This window comes from Sarcophilus harrisii, chromosome 3, assembly GCF_902635505.1.
Source record: "Sarcophilus harrisii chromosome 3, mSarHar1.11, whole genome shotgun sequence".
NCBI lineage: Eukaryota > Metazoa > Chordata > Mammalia > Dasyuromorphia > Dasyuridae > Sarcophilus > Sarcophilus harrisii.
In genome coordinates, this window is record NC_045428.1 from 523489595 (window position 1) to 523515663 (window position 26069).

Sequence of the window (26069 nt, forward strand, 5' to 3'; positions counted from 1 at the left end):
TTTATTTACAAGTTATAAGCATGGTGATTTTACAGCATTGACAATTGCCAAACCTTTTGTTCCAATTTTTCCCCTTCTTCCCTCCATCCCCTCCCCCCGATGGCAGGTTGACTAATACATGTTAAATATGTTAAAGTATAAATTAAATATAATATAAGTATACATGTCCTAACAGTTATTTTGCTGTACAAAAAGAATTGGACTTTGAAATAGTGTACTATTAGCCTATGAAGGAAATAAAAAAATGCAAGCAGACAAAAATAGAGGGATTGGGAATTCTATGTAGTGGTTCATAGTCATCTCCCAGAGTTCTTTCACTGGGTGTTCATTACTATTCTATTGGAATTGATTTGGTTCATCTCATTGTTGAAGAGGCCACGTCCGTCAGAATTGATCATCATATAGTATTGTTGTTGAAGTATATGATGATCTCCTGGTCCTGCTCATTTCACTCAGCATGAAGCAACTCTTAATTAAAGAAAATTTGTGAATTCACATGTGAACTGTACAGCTTGCTACAGTGTGTCCATTTTTTCTCCTGTCTTCCTTCACCCTTCTTCTCCTTTTATTAGAAGCCCACAATACTAAAATTGGCTGAAATGAAGACAAAACCTGCATGGGGCCTCAGGAAAAAGATCCCAAGACATTTGCCTTTTAATGCATAGGTTGGACTCAGAGGGTCTTCAGACTTTGTCTATGTTCTAGCCTAGCTGCAAGCTGCATCTGAGACCTGTGACCTGTGCTTCAGCTGTACCTCATCAGTCCCTCCCATTACACTCGTTTAGATTAGAAATGGAATTTCCCTCTTGATCCAATGTAGGTTTGAATCAAAGGCCTTGTGGCAGTTAAGATAAATTAATCACACTTTTCATTTATTGGTTGAAGTTCAGTGGGAATTATAGAGCTGGAAAAACAAGCCTCTTTATGATATATAAGCTTTCTTTGTAGTTACAATTTATAGAGAAGATATCTATGTATGTTAATGTACATATTAGGAATTTCTCAGAATCATTGGACAGTATGACTTTTGTGAAAACTTAAAAATAAAAAACAGATTTCTTTTAACAGGGGAAGCAGCCCTTTACTTGTTCGATACCAATGCGCAGCAGCTGTTTGAAGTAAAAGCTTTCCATGAAGACTACCATTCTTGGTTTATAGATCAGACCGTTCAGCATGGTGAGTTACCTGGTACATGCTTTCCCTTCACTCTGACTAAGAATCTAAGGTTATATTATGTCTTCATTTGAATATACAGCTGTGGAAGAGTCTGGCCAATGCATACTCTCACTTGTTCACAAATTAGCTCAATTTATTAGAAAAGGAGACAGAATATTCATGAACCCTGAGTGAGGGCAAGGGGGCAGATAGGGCATGTGAGGGGAGGAAGGGATAAAACTCACTCTTATTTAGTGTGACTAGTTGGTCTTTTTTAAAATTTATTTTTAAGTTTTTTCTTTTTATATTTTGAGTTCCAAATTCTTTCCTTTTATTCCATCCACTGGGAAGATAAGCAAAACGATGTCCGTTATACATGTGAGATTATGTAAAACATTTTCATATTAGCTATATTGCAAAAAAAAAATTGAGAGTATGAAAATTATATAATGTATATTCAAAGTTCATTAGTTCTCTTTGGAGGTGAATATATATACATATTTTTTTTATCATGAGTCCTTTGGAATTGTTATGGATCATTGCATTGATTGATCAGAGTAACTAAGTCTTTTACAGTTGGTCATTGTTATGATGTTTTTTACTGAGCTCAATGTTTTCCCAATGTTCATTTCATTTTGCATCTCTTCATATAGGTCTTGCCATAATTTTTTCTGAAACCAACCCCAACATCATTTCTTATAGTCCAATCACAATCATGTTATATCTTGTTCATCTATTTCCCCAATTGGTGAACATCCCCTCAATTTCCAATTCTTTGCCACTACAAAGAGTGGTTTATGCATGTATAAAATATGTATAAATATTTTTGTACATATAGTTCTTTTCCTTTCTTTTTTCTTTTTTTTGATCTCAATGGGTTACAAACCTGGTAATTTTGTTCAAAGAGTATACACAATTTTATAGCCCCTTGGGCATTATTCTGAAACTGTTCTCTAGAATGGTTGGACCAGTGGACTCTACTAGCAGTTTATCATCATTATTTATTATTATTTTCCTTCATCCTTTCCAACATTTGTCATTTCTGATAGATGTGAGGTAGTTCTTCAGAGTTGTTTTAATTTGCATTTTCTAATCAGTAGTGAATTAAAGCATTTTTTATGAGTATAGATAGCTTTGATTACTTCTAAAAAATGCTTATTTATATCCTTTGACCAGCTCCCCACTAATTTTTCTCTGCTCTTTTATAACCTTCTGTTCTCCTTGTCTACCTTAGTACTCCCAATTTATTAGTAAAAAAGACTGGGTCTCAGGAGTCCTCATCATGACTGGATTGAGAATTAGCAAAGCTTGGTTTTAGATCCCACTTTAGACACTTACTAGCTGTGGGATCTTGGGCAAATAAGTCATCTTCATCATCCATGAAATGAGTGTCACACTCTGTGGACTTTAAGTTGCTCTTCTGCTCTGTATCTATGATCCTAAGATCTTGACTTTTTTCTACAACAGGGGTTCCTAACTATTTATGTGTGTATCATAGACTCCTTTGGCAGAATAATATTATCCTAAAATAATAATATCCCTTCCTCAGGATAATATTTCAAATACATAAAATTGCATAGAATACATAGAATTGCAAAGAAAATTAGTTATCTTGAAATAAAGATTTTTGGATCCCCAAAATCTATTTATGGACTCCTGAACCCATTGATTAAAAAGCCTTGTTCTGGAGCTTTTATCTTTCTTTTCCTTTTTCCTTGTTTTCCTTCTTTCTTTTTCTTTCCCCTGAAGAAATAGCTGTTCTGAGGACTGGCCACCTGGATTTTGTTTTCAAGCTGGAAAACCTGTTCCTAATTTTTTAATATAGTGGATGCCATATGTAAAGTAAACTTAGTGCTTCTGATAAGGTTATTTTTATAAGCTGTTTTTCCAAAATTTTTTTGAATAATCAGGCAATGCCAAAGTATGAAATTCTTTCCTTAAGTTTCTTACTTACTGTAAAATGGATACACACACACACACACACAGAATCTCAGAAGTCTCAGTGCAATTTAAAACTTCATTGAGATTTTGGGGGCACCCAAAGTATATATATGTACAAGTACATGCATACATATATGCATGTGTATGTTTAGATACATTATATAAATACATGAACTACATATATATAAATGTATGTATATATACACACATACATAGATACATGTGCATATAAACCTATGTGTACATCTTGGTACATATATGTGTCTATGGAGTGTCTACATATATTTTTCTTCCTTTTTTTGATTAGAGAGGTTCAAAAACTTTTTTTTTAAATTATAACTTTAGCTTAATAAAATTAATTTCTTTTTTAATCCTATATATTTTATTTTGTGCATTTGAAAACAGTCTGAGAAGGTGTCCATAGGCTTACATCTGCCTGTGAAAGGGTCCAGGACACAAAGATAGTTAAGAACCCAGGGTCTTCTGTCCTGACACATTCCCACTAATCTATTGGTACCCACACCTTCCCTTCTGGAACAAGTAGATGAGTTCAGTATAGTCATCCCCTTTGCTGTAGCATTTTCATGAGTTTAGGGTGTTTGGGGAGGAGATGCAGAAGTTAGAGGAGAAGTGGGCCTTCAGGATTAGATTATTGGATTGGTTTCTGCTTTGATTGCCCATCCCTGGAGGGTTCTATCACTAAAAGAGTCTTGACTTACAGAAAATTTCCTTTTGTGCTTGTGCTTTGTCTCATAACTACTGTGCTCTGGAAATTTCTTTATCATTTTCTTCCATTGTGTTTTTGCCTTGGCAGGCCTGAGTGAAGGCTGACCCTACTACTTTCTATATAGCACTTAGACAGTCATTGACTCAGTGTGGACCTGTCAACAAACCTCTGTGTTCACACTGTGTGATGCTGCTGTCCTGTAGAACTTTCCTCATCTTCAGAAGTCCAGCCAATCCAGTTTATGGCCTAATAATCTCCTTGCTTCATTCTTTTGATGTTTGTTTTTTGGTAACAAGAGTTCTGCAATTCTGACCTTTTTTTTTTTTTTTTTCCTTTTGTAGAAAGTGATTTTAAAGTCAGTAAATGGAAAATCAACAATAGATTTCAGTAGGCTTGGCTTTCTTTCCATTTACACAGAATATTTTTTTTGAGGGGATTGTGCTACATATTTGTTCAGAGACACAGACAATCATAGTCTTATTTATGAACTATTGCTTAAAGTGGAAGCTTTTAAATATACACTTTAGTGGACTTATTTTTATCTTGAAGATTAAGATAATAGAATCAGCAATTCAGTGTGTTTAATTTTTCCCCCCTTTTCAATCTGCAGATGGTCGTCTTTTACTTGTAACACCAATGGATCCTTTGTTTATGGTTCTATACTACCTTATAAAGGCTGAGAAAGAGGTATGTTTTCTGGTTTGGACACCAAATGGTTAAGGGAAAAAATACAGTACTTTTTTATACCCCACCCCTTCTTCTTTGAATTATTCCAAAATGTCGTTTCCAAAAACTTTAATTTTACGATCATAAAAATGTGCAACATGTGCTCTGGGACAGATTCTTAGTTCAAAGCCTCCAGGGCCTGAGTTTTAAACCAGCTTCAGCCACTAACTTGCTGTGTGACCTCCAGCAAGCCACGCTGACCTTTTTGTGTACCCCCACTAGAGTCCTATGAGGACTAAGCAATAAAATTTTTTTTTTTTTACAAAATACTTGTTAGATTTGAAGAAAAATGATTTAAATATCAAGAAAATAACAACATCCTTGGGGAGAATTCAGCAAGGAAAAGAGAAATTCACTTTCTCACCTGTGCCTCAAACACTCTGGAAGTCTATAGAAGGAATCTCAGAAATTCAGAAGGCATTTATAGAGGTGGGATATCTTAACTCATACTTGTATTCTAAAACCTCTTTGATTGGGGTCACACTGATTTGCATTTGTAATCATTCAATCAAGGCTGAACTCACATTTTTTTTTCTTTCATCAAGGAAAGAGGCTTTCCAAAACCAACTAATTATATCATTGAAATTGTAACTTCTCAGGAGGATAAAATGTTTGGGGGTACTTTAGGTGTAAGCAGTCTATACATTTGAAAGTGCAGTCTCTAAATACAAATTGAAGCATACTATTTTCACCTTTTTTTTTGGTTTGGTTTGTTTTTTCTTGTGGTTGTTCCCTTCTGTTCTGATTCCCCCCCCCCCCAATATAACTAATATGGAAATATGTTCACAATGATTGTATTTATATAGCTTACATCAGATTGTTTGCTATCTTGGAGAGGGGGAAAGGAAGGAAGAAAAAAAAATTGAAACTCAAAATCTTACAAAAATGAATGTTGAAAATATCTTTATGTGTAATTGGAAAAATAAAATACTATTGAAATTGAAGAAAAAAAAAAAAGAAGGAAAGTGAGCCTTAGCTTTTATTAAAACATGCTTTTCTCACTGGAAACTGAGTGAATGCCCATCAATTGGAGAATGGTTGAATAAATTGTGGTATATGAATATTATGGAATATTATTGTTCTGTAAGAAATGACCAGCAGGATGATTTCAGAAAGGCCTGGAGAGACTTACATGAACTGATGCTGAGTGAAATGAGCAGGACCAGGAGATCATTATATACTTCAACAACAATACTATATGATGATCAGTTCTGATGGATGTGGCCATCTTCAGCAATGAGATGAACGAAATCAGTTCCAATAGAGCAGTAATGAATTGAACCAGCTACACCCAGAGAAAGAACTCTGGGAGATAACTATGAACCACTACACAGAATTCCCAATCCCTCTAATTTTATCCACCTGCATTTTTGATTTCCTTCACAGGCTAATTGTACACTATTTCAAAGTCTGATTGTTTTTGTACAGCAAAATAACTGTATGGACATGTATACTTATATTGTATTTAATTTATACTTTAACATATTTAACATATACAGTCAACCTGCTATCTGCGGGAGGTGGGGGGAGGAGGAGGAGGGGAAAAATTGGAGCAAAAGGTTTGGCAATTGTCAGTGCTATAAAATTACCCATGCATATAACTTGTAAATAAAAAGCTATAATAATAAAAATAAAATGAGAGAGAAAAAAAAAGAGTTTTTAATAGAAGACACAGTTTCAATAAACGTCTTGTTTTGAATTCCCATGGGGGGAAAAAAAACAGGCTTTTCTCCTTAGAGCTTCCATTACTTTCTAGGATTTAATTCAGATTTCTGGAGCCACTAATGAAATTTCCTCTCCTTCTTTAAAAAAGTGGTCTTTATACTAATACAGGCTGACTTTTCCCTTGTTTCACATTCCCTAGTTAGTCTGAATTAGGAAGATTTTGCTATCTAATAGTCATCCTTTGTCCTGATCTGATAGGTAACAGTAGCTATTAGGATTAGGACAGGCAAGCATTGAGGGGAGAAAGATGCCTTTCTGCTATTCAGGAAGCCAGGGTCCTGCTTTTAGGCTGTGTTTGGGTAAGAAATGGAAATTTCAGCTGACCATAAGAATATGAATAACGTCTGAAAACTACTACAGAACTCTGGCTTTCATGATCTTTAAAAAGAGGTAGCTAATGGCACAATGTTTAGAATACTGAACTTGAAATCAGGAAAACCTAAATTCGAATTCTGCCTCAAACGCTTACTTAGCTATGTGATCTTGAGGAAATTATTTCTTTTCTCTTTGCTTTAATTTTCTCAACTATAAAATGGAAATAATAAGAGCATCTACTTTCAAGGGTTATTGTGAAGATCAGTTGAGGTAATATTTGCAAAAAAGCAGTTAGAACAATTAGTATTTGCCACATAGTAGGCATTATAGAAATGCTTATTCCCTTTCTCGGCTTTAAACTGTATTCTTCCTGTTTTTGCTTGATGAAATGGAAGATACCAAAGGTATACTCATTTTAATCTAGAAATGCCCTTGAAAGCCATCTTTATTTGGTAATCTTTTATCAAAAATGTTTGTAGTTAATAGTAAAAAAGTATTGATTTCATTTTAGATATAAAAATTATTTTCAAACAATATCTTCAGTTTACAACTTTTTTCCATTTGGTAAGGAGAAATGTGATAAGAATCTTTTCTAATGTTAACCTTTAGTCTCATATTGCAGAAATTATTTTGACATAAGTGAAAATAACTCTTTTCTTCACAGCAGTCCCAAGTGTAGCTAATGTTATATTCAAAACATTAGCAAATTCTCATGTTACAATTTTTTTTGGGGGGGGGTGTATGTGAAAGAAATAAGAGTGAACAAATTAGTTAATTATAGTATTGTATTCCAACCCTGACCTGTGGTAGGCCACATATGTATGCACTGAAGATAACCTTCTAGTTGTCTGGTATTCAAAATTATGGCTCATTCTGATAATGGCTAATCATGGGATAGAAATCCAATCACTTTAAGATTTTGACCCTCTGAGAACCAGACTTTCCACTTGAGTGACAAGGACATTGAATCCAAGGTATTTTTAACCTCTGTTCTTCATAGCACGAAATTTGAGAAAATCCCGTATCCTAGTGAACAGTGGAATCAATGAATATTCCTGATTCAACTCCTTGAAGTCTTAATATTAATATTTCTGTCCAGCAGAAGAGAATAGAAAACAGCATTTTGGAGTTCAAAAGAAATTGTCTCTAAAACAGACAAGGAGCATTAGAGGGAAAGGAGAATGTGGTAAATAGGAAACCACACTGCTACAAAGCCTGCTGGCTGCCCCAGATCCTTACAAGTCCTGTATTGATTTTGGAAAACTTCATGGATCTTGTCATTTTAGTGAAGTAGGTAGGCAAGAGGGGAATGGAAACCAGTTCAGAAGGGATGATGTGCTTACTGTCTGTGTATCCAACTTCAGTCCGAGTTTCTGGGTGTCTGGATATTAGGACATATAAATAGATCTCCATAAGCCTAATTTTTACATGACTACAATATGCTCACTTTTATAATCCTCTTTTAATTATTCAGTTGTTTATTCTTTTTTCAATCATTTCTGACTCCATGACTCTATTTCGGTTTTTCTTGGCAAAGATATTAGAGTGGTTTGCCATTTTGTTCTCTAGCTCGTTTTACAGATGAAGATACTGAGGTAAATGGGGTTAAGTGACTTGTCCAGGATCACATAGCTAGTAAGTGTCTGAGATCAGAATTGAATGCATTATGAGTTTTCCTGACTCCTTGGCAGTCTGTGTGCACTGCAGCACCTAGCTGCCCCTCTTTTAATTATATTCTTTACTCATAAAACTAAATTTATTTATTTTTTAGTGATAATATTTTCATTTAATACTTTTTTTTAAAGGAAGACTAATGTTATCTTAGTATATTGCAAATAAGAAAATCTGGGTTTTAGTTTTGACTCTGCTCCTAAGTAATTGTGAGCAAATCATGTAATTTATTCTGAACCTCAGTTTGTTTTTCTGTATGATTAGGGATTAAATCTAAGAATGCATCTCAACTCTTAACTTTGTTTATATCTGAGATTCTGAATGCTCTGTTCAAAGGAATTTTGAAATTCTATCTAATCAAGAGACTTGGTGATCCTGACAGAGACAGCATTCACCTATAAATTTTCCTGCAAGGGAAAGCTCGTATTGTAATTGGTATGCAGGTTGTATTGTACAGGTCTGAGGTAGGATGCCTCACAAAGTCAGAAGGCAGCTTGTGGGCTGTGTCCCAAACACTTCATTTATGAGTTCAGGTAGAATTGGGACTGATTTCCCAGAGGTGAAAAGTCAGGGCTCTCTTCTCCTAAGCCACTTTGGGCCTCTATGGATTGATGGGAATCAGAATTCAGAGGGCTGCCTCCAGCAGGTTGTGGGTGTAGAAGGCAGTGGGCAGAAATTCACTAGTGTAAACCAAGCCCCTGCCACTTCCACCCCTCTCTGCCTGCTCTTGGTCATCTTTCCACCCCATTGTCAGTGAGCTTCTATGTTTTTTGAGCATAGAATAACTTTCTGTAAGTTAATTTGATATCATAGTGTCTCATAAGCAGATAATGTTTAAAATGCTTTATTTATAGCTAGCCTGGATTCAATTTGTAGATTCATTATGTGGCACCTCTGGCTCTTTGCCTCCTTGGTTTAAGGCAGCTAGCCATAAAGTAATACAATTTATTATTATTATTATTATTATCCCCTCCCCCCTCCTTAGAGAGAGAGAGGAAGGTTGTTGACAGTAATGCATGTTTTCCCCTTGATTTATCTTTTCTTTTTTTTTTTTCCCCAGCAAGGGAAGTTTCAGCCACTGGATCAGATTGTGATAGATGCAGACTTTCCTAGCTGTTCCATGCTGTTGCAGTGTGCCAAACTCAAATCATTTCTTCACCATGTGACAGATGAAAAAGGTAGAGTATTTAGGAGAGAGAGTCAAAAGACTACTTTCTTCTAGTTAGGTAATAACTTTTGGAATAGCATTTTACTGCCATGACAAAAGCAGAAGTTGTGAACTTGAGTCAAAAAATCTCCTTACCTGGAGATTCTTTACTTGTTTCTTTACTTGTTACTTGATACTTAGACTTCTTAGATATTAAGAGATATTTAAGAGTAAATCAGAAATTAAATATCTGAATGTTAACTCCTTAAATGTAGGGTTTTCATTTGAAACCTTTACAAATACATTTATCATGGACAGAAGTTTGGTTTTCCACTGATAATCAGACTGTTCTTGATGAACATTATAACCTTAAGGGAGTTACTGTGGTCTTGCCTTCAAAGGTCTGGAGATCAAAAGACCTAGTTTCCAGTCTGAGCTCTGTCACTAAGTAGCTAAAAAAACCTTCACTGGGTGGTTTTATTTCTTTGTTTCTCACTTTCTTTTTCTGTAAAATAGAGTAATAGCTTCTATTTTGCCTAACTCATAGACTGCACTCAGGATTAAGTGAGCTTTCTTGACTGTGCATCAGAAAATTCAAAGTGAACGCAAATATAAGAAATCATAAAGATCAGCATTTAAAAAAAAAAGTCTCTTTGTGTGTTCCTTCATTTGAAGACTGCTTGTTTGTTTGTTTTAACCAAATATGACTGTTGCCAAGGTTTATCACCATTAAATTCCTTAAGTGAACTCTCATAATCACCCTCCCCACACACAAGCATGTAGCCATTCCTTGTTGTCCATTCCACTTACTTTTTTTTTTTAATTAAAAACATATACACATGCCTATTGGCGGTGGTAATGCAGTATTTCTAGAAACCTTTGCTGCACTCCAGACTTTTTAGCTTATTGAATGACACTGAATGCGGCATAACAATTTAGTACTGGGGGCTCAGTGATATACCTGTTTTTCGATGTTTCAGCTTGTTTTGTTTCTGTGTCATGGCTAATGGAGGTAGGCAGAATGGGAACTAGAGTCTCCTAGAAGCCTGATAACTTATGATTGGCCAGGGTCACGGGAAGTTTGTCCAACTAGGACAATTCTTTTGGGACCAGGAAAGTGTTGGCTCCAGGAACTCTTGGCCGGTAATTGGAAAGAAGAGAACTATACTAATTACGCCCTATCTTCAAGGTGCCTACTAAATTCCTTTTTGGCTAAATTTGGAATTCCATCTGTAGATCTGAGGTAGTATGTAGCTCTGAGGCTTTATCAAAGTAATTTCATTAAAAAGACTTTTTTTTTCCTTAACCCACATTTGGCAGGAAGAAACAACAGACTTATTTGTGGCCAAGACATGGGGCTACTCCAAATGACTGTTTTTGAAACCTGAAATAATGAAGAAAAATTACTGGTTGTTTTAATTTTTGAAAAGTTAGCACAAGTTGAAAATGCAGATATTGAATTGCACGAGATTCACAGTTGCTAAGACAGAAATCTGACAGACTTCCCTAGACTTGTTGGAGAAATGAGTATTGGGGAGAGCACAATGACTGTGGAGTTGGGGGTCTTGGGTTCAGATCTTGTCTCTGATCCTTCCCTACATGTAAAGTCCTCAGCCTCCAGCAGAGGTGTGGGAGGGGTGCAGTTTTCTTACCTCTCAAATAAAGAGATTGGACTAGATAGCCTTTGAGTCCCTTCTGGCTGTGGCCCACAGGAGTCATTGATTACTGAGAGCCCAAACCAAGGAGTTCCCTAGCTGTCCCTTCCTCCCATCTGTCCCCCACTCTGCACCCTTGCCGCATCTTCATGAGCCAGGTAGAAACTCACCTTCTGTCCTGTATTTCTAACTTACATCCAGCATTGCCTGTGTTTAATCCTTGATTTTGAGAAGCCCTATCAGTGCACACAAAGTAGAAGTTCTTAGAGGCCAGTTAGACTCCTAACTGGGTGTTTGGCATGGGTCGTGTGTTTGCTCCACTTGGAAGAATGCTCGTCTCCTTCAGGGTGCTGTGCCTGACAGCAGCCACGTACTCTTCAACCTCCCATGAATAAAAATACCTCTCCCACTTATGTTCCCTGTCAAAAGGCAAATGAGAAGAAGGGCTTATATGAAAGTGCTTATGTGTGTCCAGACTATTACTTCAGTTGGTCAAGGTAAAGCTTTCTTTCTTCTCTAAACTTTGTTTTAAGATGTAAAGATTCTGTTCCTTCATAGAATGTCTCAACCTTTTTGTGGTGTGTCCTGAACCCCCTTGGTAGTCTGGGAAAGCCTATAGACTCCTCAGAATAATGATTTTTAATATATACAATAAAATAGAGTAGAATTTTTAGAGAAAAAAAGTATATTGAAAAACAACTTTTCCCCTTTATCTATCTATCATTCTTTATGTGTGTATATATGTATGTATGTGTATATACAATATATAATTTTATGTATATGTATACATATGTGTGTATATATATGTATATATATATATATATAAATATATATATATATAATTTTTTTAAAAGCAAATTCAGGCACACTAGATTAAGAATTTCTGCTTTAGAGGAAGATTGTTCACAGAAAGGAAGTACAAAAACCTCTAAAAGAACTGTGTGTTATGTATGTTATTGTATAAACTTTAAGTCAAACTACTCTGTTTTGTTTTCATGCAGGAAGGGAAGAAGGGAGGAGACCAAGGGAAGGAAAAAAAGAGATTGCGGTGGGGGGAGGGGAGAGAAAGGAGTTCTAAATATAATTTACAGCAATGTGGAATAATTCACAGCAGTGAAAATAGAATAATGGAGGAAAATAATTTTTTGGCCAAGAATTATCCTGCCCTGATAACAAGATTATAGTGATGTACAGTTCAAATATGTATTCAAACTTTTCAGTTATCTGGGCTCTTGTTCTTAAGGTGACAGATATATGGCCTTCTTATCAGTCTTGTCCTGCTGTTTTTTAAAGGGCAGTAAATGTGTTGAATTTCACAGTAGCACAGAAAGCAAAAATGGTTGGTTTTTTAGTTTTGTTTTTTGTTTTTTTGCTATGGTTGGTGTTTCCAAGGGATTTTTTTTTTTTAATATAAAATAACAATTCCTTTTCTCCTCTCTTGCAGTTGAAACACAATGAATTTTTCACTAAGATTTTACAGAGTGAATTCTTTACCTCTATCTCCCATCATTATAGTCAGTCAGTCAATACGTATTTATTAAGTATTTACTATATGCCAGGAACTTTGCTGAATGCTGGGGGGAGGGAAGAAGGCAAAAACACTTCCCTTGCTCTTCGGGAAGTTTACAGGACAGTGAGGAAGGCTATGAAAACAATCACACTCATGTAAGAGATGTTCAGAGTTGATGGTAGTGGGGAAGGCATGGTTCCTGGGGGCTCCTCCTGCAGAAGATGTGATTTGAACTGAGTTTTGAAGCAGGGCAGAGGAACTAAGAAACTCAGATGAGGAGGAAAAATATTCTGGTTTTGGAGGGAGCCAGCGAGAAGGCATGGATTGGGAGTTGGACATACTGGGTAGGCCCTTGTAGAGAACGTGTGGAAAGGCTGGAAGGATGGGAAGGGACTAAGTTTAAAAGGCTTTAAATGGGAAAAAAAGGACTTTATGCTTGAAACTGGAAGTAAGAGGGAATTCCTGGGGTTGTTACCAAGGGAATGAAATGGTGAGAACTGTGCTTTAGGAAAATCATTTTTGCAACTGAGTGAAAGAAGGTTTAGAATTGGGAGAGATGTGAGACTGGAAGACAAAGGATAAACTTTTATAATCATCCAGGGAATGAGGGTTAGGGGTTTGTACACCAGCATGGCGTGTGCTAGTGAAGAGAGGGAGACAGAGAGGAGATCTGTCCTGGAAGTAGAAATGATAAGGTCGGGCAGCTGGCTGGGCCTGGGGAGTGAACAAAAAGTGACTCGCTCAGAGTTTGTAGGCCTGGGCAAATGGGAAGATGATGGTACCCTCAGCAGTAATAAGAAAGTTGGGAAGAGGATTGGAGCGAAGATAATTAGTTGTGTTTTAGGTATGGGGAATTTGATATGCTTATTAGACATGTACTTTAAATGTCCAATAGAGAGGTAGTTATACTGAAGTGAAGCAGTGAATCTAAGGCTGAATATATAGATCTGGGGATTTCCTGTATTTACTCCTTCTAACCTGATGATAATTGCCCTGTAATATGGATTATCTTTGAGTGTTTTAATTTGTCAACATAAAGTTCAACTTTCTAATTTGGATATATCGCCACTTGGGGAGGGGAGGGGGGTTGTGTGTGTGTGTGTGTGTGTGTGTTTCTCTCTTAGTGGTTGTCATATATCTACGACATAGTTCTTTAAATCCAGAGGATTATCTCTCAGATAAAATAATGTCCCAGAGAGAATTTTGGCTTCAAATAAATGTTAATAGCTAATTTACAAAAGAGCCATTTCATAATCTCTTTCAGGAACATTATCTCTAAGAAATTTCCACACTGACATTTAAAACTTTTATTCTTTAGTTATGTTTTGTTACACTTCTTATGAATTTGTGTCCCAAATCTTGTAAACAGAAAAACTTTGGAGTGATCAGAAAGACAATGTTTTTTACAGGGCAGTACAATCTCCAACTAGATAAATGAGGCACAGAATAACTCATATCATCTCTGCAGGTGATCGTCTAGACATAATATATAATTATTGCTACTTAATCCCCAAACTAGCTGTTCTGAAATTAACCTCCAAATGTTGTCTCCCAAGGCTAGGACACCAAGGATTTGTATTAAATCTGTTTAGAACTGTGAAAACCTCTTTCTCTGCTTTTTGTATCTGATGAAAAAGACAGAGCCACAGTGGTTCAGGCCTGAGTGATGATGGCAATGACCTTACCATCACCTGCTTTATTAGGAAAGGAAATGATGTGTCCTTGTTCACTCGATTTGGGGAAATAGAGAAGGGTTTGCCAAATAAGTTTCACATACGGAAAGATGACAATGGGAAGGATTAATAAAGGGTTATAGCCTTCAGCTCTGGAGTGTGACATTTTGTTTCATATTGCTCAGGCAAAAGCTGTACTGTGATCTTGTCTGATGTGATTAATATGAAGAGCCAAGAAATCTTACCTGATTAAACAAACCAAGTAATGTTGCCAAGCTTTGTATTCCCAGAAGACAGGGGGGAAAGAGACCATATGAGTTTGTGAGTTATGGAAAATGTTGAGAAAATAGATGTTAAAATAAGCTTTAGGCAGTTTGCTCAACAATACATCAGGGAAACTTCCAAGTCTACATAACAATTACCCGAATGCTGAACATATTATTTAATTGTAGTCCCGCTTGTATTCCATCTGTATTTCTCAAGCCCAATGTTTCCAGATGTTTTAGACTAGTTTTATAGGCACCAGACATATTAGGGAGAAAAGACTTTTCAATACATACACATATCAGACTCAGTCAATAAACTCACAAATATTAAATGTTCATTGCATTTTAAACATGAAGATATATATACTATTAATTGTCATCAGGCTAGTGCTCTCACAGTTGTTAGCCTTATAGGTTTCTAGTATATAATTACAAAAATAAGCGTGTGTGTGTGTGTGTGAGCGAGAGAGATTGTGTTCACACACACTTGGGATTTAGATTGCACTTTCATTCATTCCCTCAGTCTTAGTAGTTATGGTGGAGGATTTTCAATATTGCTTCAGATGCCCCCTCTATCTCTATCACTTAGTAACCTTTACTTCTTTGAAATTCATTTGATCCATATTTACCAACCAGTTGACATTTTGGTAGCTTTTACCCACCAAACCTGAAGATATTCTCCTTCCTTTAGTGAGTTCATTGCTTTGCTCATGGTCTTTCTTTACACCCAAACCCCTACCCTTAAACTAGAGAGCCTCAGCCTACATACCAATATTGTCTCAACACCCTAAATTCTCACTTTCTCAACTTAACACTTAGATTGGAATTTGGAAATTGGTGTTTCGATTCCAACTTAACCCTTGACCTTGACATCACCCACAAATATTCCACTTCTGACACATACACTGACACAATGCTCTCTATCTCTTAACACACAGACACACCCACATGCACACTCTCAAATTCACACATTCCCTCACTTTTTCTCTTTCTTATCCCCCCACCCCGCCCTTTTCCTTTGCTTTCTCCTTTCCTCTGTTTCTGCTGGAAAATTTTGCTTTATACTTCACTGAAAAATTTGTGGCCTGCCCTCCCCCTTACCTCAAATCATTCAGATATCTTTCCTCCCTTTTTCAAACTCTTTCATCCTTGTCTCACATGAAGAGGTGACTCTCCCTCTTATCAAGGCAAACCCTTCTACATGTACAAGTGATCCTATTTTATCTCATCTCTTCAACAGATTGGCCCCTTGATCATTCCTACTTTCTCACTAATCTTCAATTTCTCCTTGTCTATTTGCTTCCCTGATACCTACAAAGACATTCATCTCTGCCATCCAAAAAATTCTTGTAGCTTTTGTCCATCTCTGTTTAGCTATCCTCTTATATTTTCACATTCATAGCTAAACTCCTACAATCGGATTTCCACTTCCCTTCCTCTCACTTTCTTCAAACCTCTGCAGGCTATCTTCTTATCTCATCTCATCATTCACCTTAAACTTCTCTCTCCAAAGTTATCAGTGACCTCCTAATTGCCAAATTAAATGTATTTTTCTTACTCTTGATCCTTTTGGAAACTTTCAATAACCTTTCTCTTGATTGTGAGTTTTTGTGATTTTTTCCCCCCTGGTTCTTCTATCAGTCTTGACTGTTCCTTTTCAGTCTCTTGCTGGAACTTAATGTTGGTCAAGGCTCTTAATCATGGGTATTTTCAAGGCTGTGTACTAGGTCTTCTGTTCTTTCTTCATACCATTTCCCTTGGACTTCCCTTAAAAAGGGATAAAATCCCTTGGATTAAATTATCCACAGATAAAATTATCTCTATGCAGTTGATTCTCAGCCCTAATCTCTATCTTGACCACTGGTTTCACATTTCCAATTGCCTATTGGACATCTCAAATTAGAGATCCTACAGATATCTTAAAATGGAATATGTCCAAAGGTGAATCCATTCTCTTCTTTACCCTCTCCTAAACCCTTTTCTCTTTCCAACTTTGTTTTTAGTTCCAAGGCAATTGCCATCTCCCATCATCTCATTTCCCACTAATATTATGACTTTAACCGGGACTCTTGATTCTTCACTTTCTCTCATTCTCACAGGCAGTCTGTTGCCAAATCTTGTTGATTCTACCTTTACAACATCTTGTGTTTATCTCCTGTTTCATAATGTGGCTGCTATAGCTCTCATTACTTCCCCTTCTCTCCCTCCCCCCCCCCCCCCCCCCCCCCCCCCCCCCGGACTAGATGGCCTTTCCATTGGTCTCCCTGCCTCAGGTATCTCTCCATTCCAGCCCATTCAACATTCAGCTATCCATGTGACCTTCCTGACATGCAAATTGGATCGTGTCCCGTCCCAGCCACTCTACAAACTGCAGGGGGTCCCTGTTGTCTCCAGCATCACACCTAAGCCCCTTTTTGGTTTTTAAGCCCTTTATCTCTCGGTTCCCATCTCTTGTATCTCCCCTTTCAATGTGAACCAGTGTCAAGGCCCCTTGCTTCTCTTCACACAATATGCTCCCTCTCGACTCCATGCCTTCTTGCTGACCATCCTTGGAGAGTTCGCCCTCATCTTCTTGGCTACCTTCCAGTCTCAGATCAAATTCTACCTTCTCTAGGAAGCATTTTCCTTTATCCCTGAGTGCTACTGGCTTACCTCTAAGATTACCTCCAGCTTATCCTTTATGTATCTTGTGCTTACATAATTATTTGTTTTCATGCTGTCTCCCCATTAGAATGTGACCTTGATATTGTCTTTTTTTAACCTTTTACCAGCACAGTTCCTGGTATATGGTCGGCATTTAAATGCTTGTTGACTTGTTTGATTTGGCTTGTATTTTATAACTTAGAAAGTGTCTTGTTTGTTTTACTTTCAGAGAAACAATGCAGTGAAAAGAATTCTGGTTGTAGAACTGAAGATCTAGATTTGAGTCTTTCTCTGTCCTTATATAAAACTTCACTCAGGTCATTTACCTTTTTGACTCTTATCTGTAAACTTAGCGGGGAGGAGTGTCCTAGGGCTCTCTAAGGTCCTTTTAAGTTGTAGATCTATGAATTCTTCCAGCTCTAAATCCACTCTCCTCAGAAATCCCTAGAGGTTAAGTGAATAGACACAATTCATTATTAGTAGAGATTTAATTGGAATCTGTGTCTCTTGTGTCCTAGGCTCGTGTTCTTTTCAGGGTACCTTACTATCCCTATATGTCACTTCAATATTGCAACACATGATTATTTCACGGGGAAATAGAGCTTCATAGTTAAGCTGTTTCTTTTTATGTGAAAAACACAAGGCAACAGATGATATATATTCACCATCTTGAATTAAAATTTGAGACTAAGGTAGGAGGTGGATTTTACTTTTTTTTTCTTTTACACTCTGGATATAGTTAGCCATTCACTCTAGTTTAATTTCATACCATTTGGGATTTTTTTTCTGCCCCACTATTTCTTGTGCTTCTTGAGCACTCTAAGAACTTGAAATAGTTTTTCTTTAATGTCTTCTGCCTTGTTGTTCTCAAATATTATAGATGTGTTTAACTAAGAGAAAGGAAGGTTTATGAAGGATATGATAATGGCCTTTAAAAGGTGAATTCCATTATGTAAAAAAAAAATGTCTTCTAGATTTTAAGTTCCTTAAGGATCAGGGACCTAGGCTAAATTTTGTATGTCTCCCAGAATCTGTCATGGTACTTTGTTTATAGTAGATATGTAGGGTTTATGAATGAATAAAGAGGGACCTATTTGTTTTCCTTGGTCTCCTAGTACAGTGCCAGAGATAAGTAGGATGTGGGGGAGAGGGTGTTACATAAGGAAGAACTTTCTGATATTTAGGAGATGGTCAGAACTGAAATGAGTTTTGAACTCATTAACTACTGAGTCCTTCATTATTAAAGGGCTTTAATGGCGGATGTATAACTGCTTTCTGGGGCATTTATTGAAGGCATTCATTGAAGGCATTCCTGCTTAGGTATGGATTGAACTAAATAACTTCTTACGTCATTTTAAATTTTGTACTTTTTTTCACTAAGAGCAGCATACCATCATCTTACCTGAATACAAGAGAGCTCTACTGAATAATCAGCATTTAAATAGTGATGTAAGGGTTTACCTATATTATCTTATTTGACCTTGAGCTATATTTTCTCTGATACCATTCAGTCTTTGAACTTCTCTCATCAGGACCATCCTAGGTGGATTCAAATGAGAGGTGAAAGTAGGAATACTCAGTAGTGTCAAGAACTTTGACTTTAGCTTTTACCATGATTAAAATAATCAGTTTGTTGGATTTTTTTTTTTTAATACTTCTGGGCATTATATAAGATATATTACTCCATCCCTTTGCATTAAAATTGTTATGAAAAATACCATGAATGAGCAATTCTGCATATTGGAGAACTAGTAATTTTGTTTTTAAGGCTTACAAAAAAAAAATTTATGTGATATTATTGGGTCTGACTTTTGTGGCAGTATTTGCAAAAAGGAACAAAGAAAGAACTCTGGCTTTTTTGGAGCCCAAGACATACATGAAGGTAATCCTACAGAAGTTGTGTGGCAACCTGTATACAGGATACCAACTTTTGGTCAGGATAAATATGTCCAATAATCTGTACATCCTGTGAAACATAAAGATAATACAAAAAAGGCAGGTTGTCCAAAAACATGGACATATGGAAAATAATTTGTCAGATATTTACCATAAAAGTAGAACATGTTTTCAATTTTGCTGCAGTTTCTTGTGACTACTTGTCACAATTTAATACCTATAGTAATTTTAGCAAGTTGCTAACACATAGTAAAATTGTATGTTTTCTTCATCTCCGACCACCAACAGAACCTTTTTTAAGAGTAAGTTCTTGTGGCTCCTTTGAAGTGCTTAGTAGATGACAGGATAGGCAATATCCTTTTACCTCTGAGAAGAAAAAAAAAAAACAAATAATTTCCCCCCTTCATATTCTGCCCTTATTCTGAAAGATGTCTCCCTAGTGGCTCTACTTTTTTCCAGGTAATTCCCTGAACCAATAGGCTAAATTTAGGGGCAGGAATTCTTATATTTCTCACAAAATCCCATATTTTCCTTTTTTGTTATTCCAAGGAAGAGACCCGAAACTGGGGAGGAAATGGAGCAAAGCTACTACTACTTCTCGCCTTATTATTGGTCTTAATTTTGGGAAATTTGCAATAAAAATGGAAAGGAAATATACAGCAATGGAGTCCTGGGACCTCCCAGCTTTCTTAGGATGCAAATCATTTAGTATTGGTACAAATGATTTAATGGAAATTGTTTCCCTGTCCAAACAGTTTCCAATCCCACTTTTTCCATGTAGAGGAAGAAAAAAAAAGTCATTGTACTTAACTCTATAGGTTTACCATGGAGTTACATATGGTAAGCACCAATCTGGCATTGTAATTTGTAGTGACTGTAAGAATATTCATTTTGGAGGGAAGGAAGCATTGGAGTGGAGCAATACCATTGCTAGTTGCAAAGAAAATACAAAATTTCTTGAACTGAAGAATGTTGCAGATGAATACATTTGTTTAATGGTATTTAAAAATGCTTAGATGGATTGTGGGCAAAGAAAAATGTGTTTTATGGGAAGTGCAACTTTTATCCCCATATGGGAACAGTGATTGTAATGTAAATCTAATTTTTTGAGATATTTCAGTGGTCATACTGGTATTTGAATCTTTTCTTAATATCATACTAATCCTACCAGGTCAGAATGGAGTGATTAACAAACTGTTACATTTATGTAACAGCCTGCCAATGCTTCTGTAAGCCTGGTTCTTGTTAAAATTTACAAAATCATGCACTATTGAAAGACAGTTCCCAGAATTTTTCAATCAGTTCCTCTGTTTTACAGATTAGGAGACTGAGGCCAAGGATGTTATGACTCGTTCTTTAATTTTTGCATGGCTTTTGTCAGTGGCAGACCTAGAATTATAAATAGGAGGATACTTGTGATGTAAGGGAATGAACTTTTCAAAAACAATGAGGTTATCTTAAACTTTCAGAAAAGAAAAAGTAACTCTAGTTTGATGAGTTTTTTAAATGTTTCTATACTTTTTAATTTGTTATTTGTGACTAGGAAAGCAAGGAACCTTTTTTTTGTCTCAGTGAAATGTCTCACTTGCATAATTACATAAATTTTGAAAGCTAATATGCATATAAGATAGTTTTTGTGTTTCTTTGGGTTATATCCTTAGCTCTAATTTTCTTTTTCTTCTTTATTTTAAACCAGAAATTGGAAATAAGAAGTTTTATAAGTACAACAAAGAGAAAACATTGAAATGGCTGAATAAAAAGGTATAGTTTTTTTTTTTAAAGCATAAAATGCCTCTCTGTTTAAAGTGGGAGTATTAATGTAACAAGTTATTTGATTTGAAGCAGCTTTCTAAAGTGAATTGAGCCAGAAAAGCTACATGAGAATTGCCAAGTATGATCCAATTAAAAGCATATTAATAATTATTCATTTCTAGGGTTTTTTAAGGTTTACAGAGTACTTTCCCCCAGCAGTAGTATGAATTAGGTAATGGAAATATTATTATTCTCATTTAACTGATGAGAAAATTGAGCCTCAAAGAGATTAAACCATTTATTCAAGGTCATATAGCTAAGACTAAGGACTAGAATCCTCTATCCAAGTCCAGCACTGAACAGGACTTCCTCTTGCCATCTAAACAAAAACATACAGATAAATATGACAATATTCCCATGCAAAATGGGACAGTTTGGTTAAAACTTGATTAAATTGGGTGAATTGGTTAAAAAAAAAACAAACCCTTTTTATTGAACTGGAAAAACAGTGAGTTCAAAGACTAGTTAAAAAAAAAATCCCACTTACCTCTATGAATTAATAAATATGAAATAAAATGCAATTTTAGTAACCTTTTATTAAATAAAAAAGTCACACTATTTAAAAATTCACTGTTAACCAACTAATTGATAAACATTAGGCAATAAACATTTACTAAACATCTAATATGTTGCAGGCACCATGCTAAATTCAAGGTATTTTTCAATATTATAATTTTTGTGCTGTTTAGACAACTTCTTCTGGCCCATTTTGTAGAAAGTTATATGATTTCATAAGATCTGTCTGGGTCATAATAACCTTAATAAAGATATACTAGAATTATAGTATATATAAAGATGCAGCTGGTTAATGAAAATCAAAATAGTGAACAAGTATTTACAATTAGAATTTAGGTTACATTTCTGCTCTCAAAGCTGACTCCTTATTTGTTTTATCTTAAATGGAGTCATTCATATGTTCAAATTTCTCATGAGGGTGCTTTAGTTTCACAGATCTCCCTAGCATTTCCTTAAAAGGACCTGGATTCATTTAATACAATTTGGTTCTTGTACATAGCAAATAAGCAATTTATACATCTTAGAGTTGTGGGAGGAATAAATTCTAGAAATGCAAGTTACTCCCTTTAATAGTAGATTAATTGTAAGATAATAATTGATATAATATAACTAGCCTTAAATTGTGGAAACCATTGGTAACTAAATGGAATTGGTTCCAACAGACCCTCCTGCCAACTGGTCTTCAAGCTCTATGTGGGTCAATTTATATTATTTTTGTAGGAGATAACATAGTTGTCTATTCTATCTGAATTCCTATCAATCAGCACATTCTATACCACTGATCCTAAGAACCTGGGGGTCTTTGTGGAGGTAGACTTGGATCTGCCTTGCTAGAGAGCATCAGATGTTTGCCTGTTGTGCTAATGATTAGTGGATTACTAAATAAGCACAAGGTGTGACTCCTGCTGTATGAAGTCAGTCATTTAGCACAAAGCTTCTTAAATTGTGGATCATGACTCCATATAGGGTCATATAACCGAATGCAGGGTTGCAAAATTAAGATTTTGTTTAATTTTGTTTATATTTATGTTTTATTTGTGTCTATTTTATATATCTATAAAATTTCTCAGGGAAAAGAGCAAGAGAGGAATAAACTAAGAAGCTCTAATTTAGCAGACATGTCTTATGGAGACAAGGCCTCAGAAGGATGGATCTTTCTTTTCTTGTTTTAAACATCATAGGATGTCCTTAACTAACACACTCTTAAGTAAAGCTTGTGGGTCCAGCAGAAAGAGATGACCTTGTGATCCTAAACCAGGGGTTCTTGACCTGTTTTGAGTAATGCAACCCTTTAGCAATCTAGTAAAGCTTGTGGATCCTTTATCAGAAAGATGTTTTTAAATGTATAAAATGAAATACACAGGAACACAAGAGAACCCAATTATATTGAAATATAGTTATTAGACTATTTGGGGAAAAAAAAGTTGACAGACTCCCGGCTAAGAATCTGTATCCTAAATGTTAAGTTAGAATTAGTCAGTACATCCCAATTTGCTATAAAAACTTGTCTAAAATGGAACTATTGAAGACTATCCTTTTATAAGTTCTTTGGGATTAGTAAGAATTTAGTGCAGTTTCCTATGTTTCTACATTTGTATCCATAATTGTGCCTGTGACAGTAGAGTGTAAGATGACTGCCTTATGAGTCTAGATAATGTAAATTGATCTATTGAAATTATAGCTGTCATACCAAAAGCAGAAAATGGTGAAGTATTATAAAGTAGGTCACAGATTTTCACTTTTAATTTTGCTACATTATCATGGCAGTACCTTGTAAGATTTGTGGCATTTTCTCAGCTTTTTATATGTGGAATATGAGCTGATAGAAATCTTTGAACAGAATTTTAGAGCCTCATTTAATATTCTCTTACTCAGTTCTTGTTAATGTTTTAAGTGAATTTAAATTTTAAATTTTATTTATTCTCTTGATTCTTTGAATAAGCAGAAGTCATGCTTATTGCACTTAGGAAAGTTTATGAGAGTTACTTAGAGTTTTAAATACATACATATACACCTATATTTGTGTGTGTGTGTGTGTAGGGATGTGTGTGTGTGTGTGTATATATATATATATATATATACACACACACACACACCCCTACACACACATATTAAGAATAAGATGAAGTGTTATCATTTCTCTATAATTTCTTCTGAGGCTAGATTTATCTTATATGTATAGGTATTTGTAAAATCCAAAATACTTATTCCTCAGTCCCTTAAATGATAACTTGATTGAATTTTCAAAGCCTTATGTTAATCCTTCCTCAGTCTTTATAGTACGGTTTTCCAAATTGAAAAGAGCAAAGTGTTTTTTTAATAGGCACTGATTTCCTTCATTCTTCCTCTCCATTTTTATCATTCTATAGGTGGATCAGACTGTGAGAGCTTTAAAAATTGGCAATGTAAATGTAGGTCCCCGAGTACAATCCACTACATTTATCTCAGGTGGCCAAGGCTCTGATGTCAAAGAAGGTAAGTTCATAGAATCATAGTTGAGAGTTGGGAGGGACCACAGCTGGATCTATCTCTTTATTTTTCAGATTTGGAAACTGAGATACAGAGAAATGAAGTGTCTTCCTCAGTGTCATGCAGCTGCTAAGTACCAGAGATGGGACTTGGATCTGAGATATTGAAGCAGCAACTATTTTAGAATAGATGGTTGTTGCATTTAATATATGTCCAGAACTTTTTAAAGCCTTTGATTTTTATTTCGTATATTTCTGATTTTGTTAGAATTCTTACAAGGTGCTAAGTCAGTGGAATTGATAGAGACAATGGTTGTTTAGCAGGGTGCTTAACAGTTCTCTAGATGTACTTAGTACTTATTAGAGTTCCACAAGATACACACTTTTAAGAGAGCATATATAAGGAAAAGCCCACTAAAGGACAAGCCCACTAAGAGACAAACCCACTCTCAGAGGCAGAGACAGATTCATTCCATCTTCCACCTTTGTGCTGGCTAGAGATTCGGAGGGAGCTAGAAGCTGAAGCTGGCACAGGCAAAGGACTAGCGGCAGGAACCAAGGAAAGAGCTAGGCCTCTAAGAAAGCTAACTGGGCCCAAGGAAGGAAACAAGACTTAAAAGGAAACAATAAAGAATTTGGACTTTAACTCCTGGCTGAATTTGAGGTGATTATTACTCTGAATTGAAACTAAGGCTGCTCCCAGAAGCCCCCCAAGAAACCTGCTCCCAGAGAAAATTACACTTTAGAGAAGAATATTACATTATTTATTTCTCTCATGCCAATATGTATCAAATTTTTTTTATTCAAGGAACATTTCTGTAGCAGACTTCTTTCATTTCATTCTTTCAATAAAGAGGTCTGACTTAGATTTAAAACTAGTACTTTACAGTAAGAAAAATAGGGCACTTTTCAATCTCATGCATGATTATATTATATTCTAATTGAAAAATAAATAAGCCGAAGACTTAAATCATACCTTCTTAGGATGGAATGTTCAATCAGAGAAAAAAAAGACATGATAGCTTTCTTCAAATATAGGAAGTTTTAATATAGAAGAGTCTGCATTGTGACTTCTTTGATCCTCTGTTTTCAATCTGATCTCCAGCTCAGCTAGAATTAATCCTTAATAATAACTGTAGTGTCCATCACACTTCCAACTTCAGACTTAGCTGAAACCTGTCCTTTCACTTCTTTTTATTCTTCTTTTTCTGGGTTCAATCTCTCTCAATCCTTTCTGCAAATGACTTTACCCAGATTTATGATTAATAGTAATAGAATTATGGAACCCAGAATTCTATGTCTGGAGAGAAACTTGGATAACATATAGTCCTTTTTTTTTTTCCTGAGGTATTTGGGGTTAAGTGATTTGCCCAGGGTCACACAGGTAAGGAAGTATTGAATGTCTGAGAACAGATTTGAACTCAGGTCCTCCTGATTTCAGGGCTGGTGCTCTATCCACTGCGCCACCTAGCTGGCCTGAACATATAGTTCTTACTTTGTACAAGAGGAGACCAAAGCCTGTGATTAAGTGTGAAGGCTGGACTATATACCTGCCAGACAATATTCTTTCAATCCCTACATTCATTTAAGTTCTACTATCTTAATGTTTTTACTATGTGATCAGTTTCTAAAAATCTCATGAGTAAGTTCAAAGACCATATTCCCTTTGTATGATTCAGATCTGTGCAGCTTAAGTCATTTTATATAAAAAGAGTAGTTCACAGTATAATAAATGGCATTCCTTGCAAAGTCTGCCAGCCAGTACCATGCTAGGGATAGTGAGGTGCCCTTTTTGCCAAGCACAAGCAGTTTCCGTGACTAGTGGGAAAACAGGATTTTTTCTTGTACTTTGAATTCTGATTTGGAACATATTGTTTTTCTATTTTGACTCAGATTTAGAGCTGGAAGGGACCTTAGTGAAGGTTCCCCTCGTTTTGCAGATGAAGAAACAGAAGCCTACATTAATTAAATTGCCTGAAGTCTCATAGTGAATATTAGTAGCAAAATCAGGACTTGGACATCTGAATATAAATCCAGTTCTTTCTGCTATAATCTGCACTAACCCTGTTACCCTCTGGGTTAAACTGACCGGAAAATCCCTTTTCCTAGACATCAGTAATCCTAAAAAAAAACAAGATGACTTCATTTATGATATGGTTTTAAAAATCATTTGGGAAGGACAATGGCATCTATGGGGTTCTTGATACAGATGACAGAGCTTAC

General features: G+C 35.8%; 1 protein-coding gene across 4 annotated transcripts in view; it reads left to right on the forward strand.

Annotated features, from left to right (window-relative positions):
* Positions 1 to 26069, forward strand: part of RNASEH2B (ribonuclease H2 subunit B) — a 79384-nt gene that overhangs the window by 25421 nt on the left and 27894 nt on the right. For all 4 annotated transcript variants that reach the window (XM_031961960.1, XM_012545262.3, XM_012545263.3 and 1 more), the window contains exons 3-7: positions 1069 to 1176; positions 4434 to 4510; positions 9321 to 9438; positions 20747 to 20811; positions 23748 to 23853. In XM_031961960.1, the coding sequence (XP_031817820.1) occupies positions 1069 to 1176; positions 4434 to 4510; positions 9321 to 9438; positions 20747 to 20811; positions 23748 to 23853 (474 nt within the window). The remainder of the gene's footprint in view (positions 1 to 1068; positions 1177 to 4433; positions 4511 to 9320; positions 9439 to 20746; positions 20812 to 23747; positions 23854 to 26069) is intronic.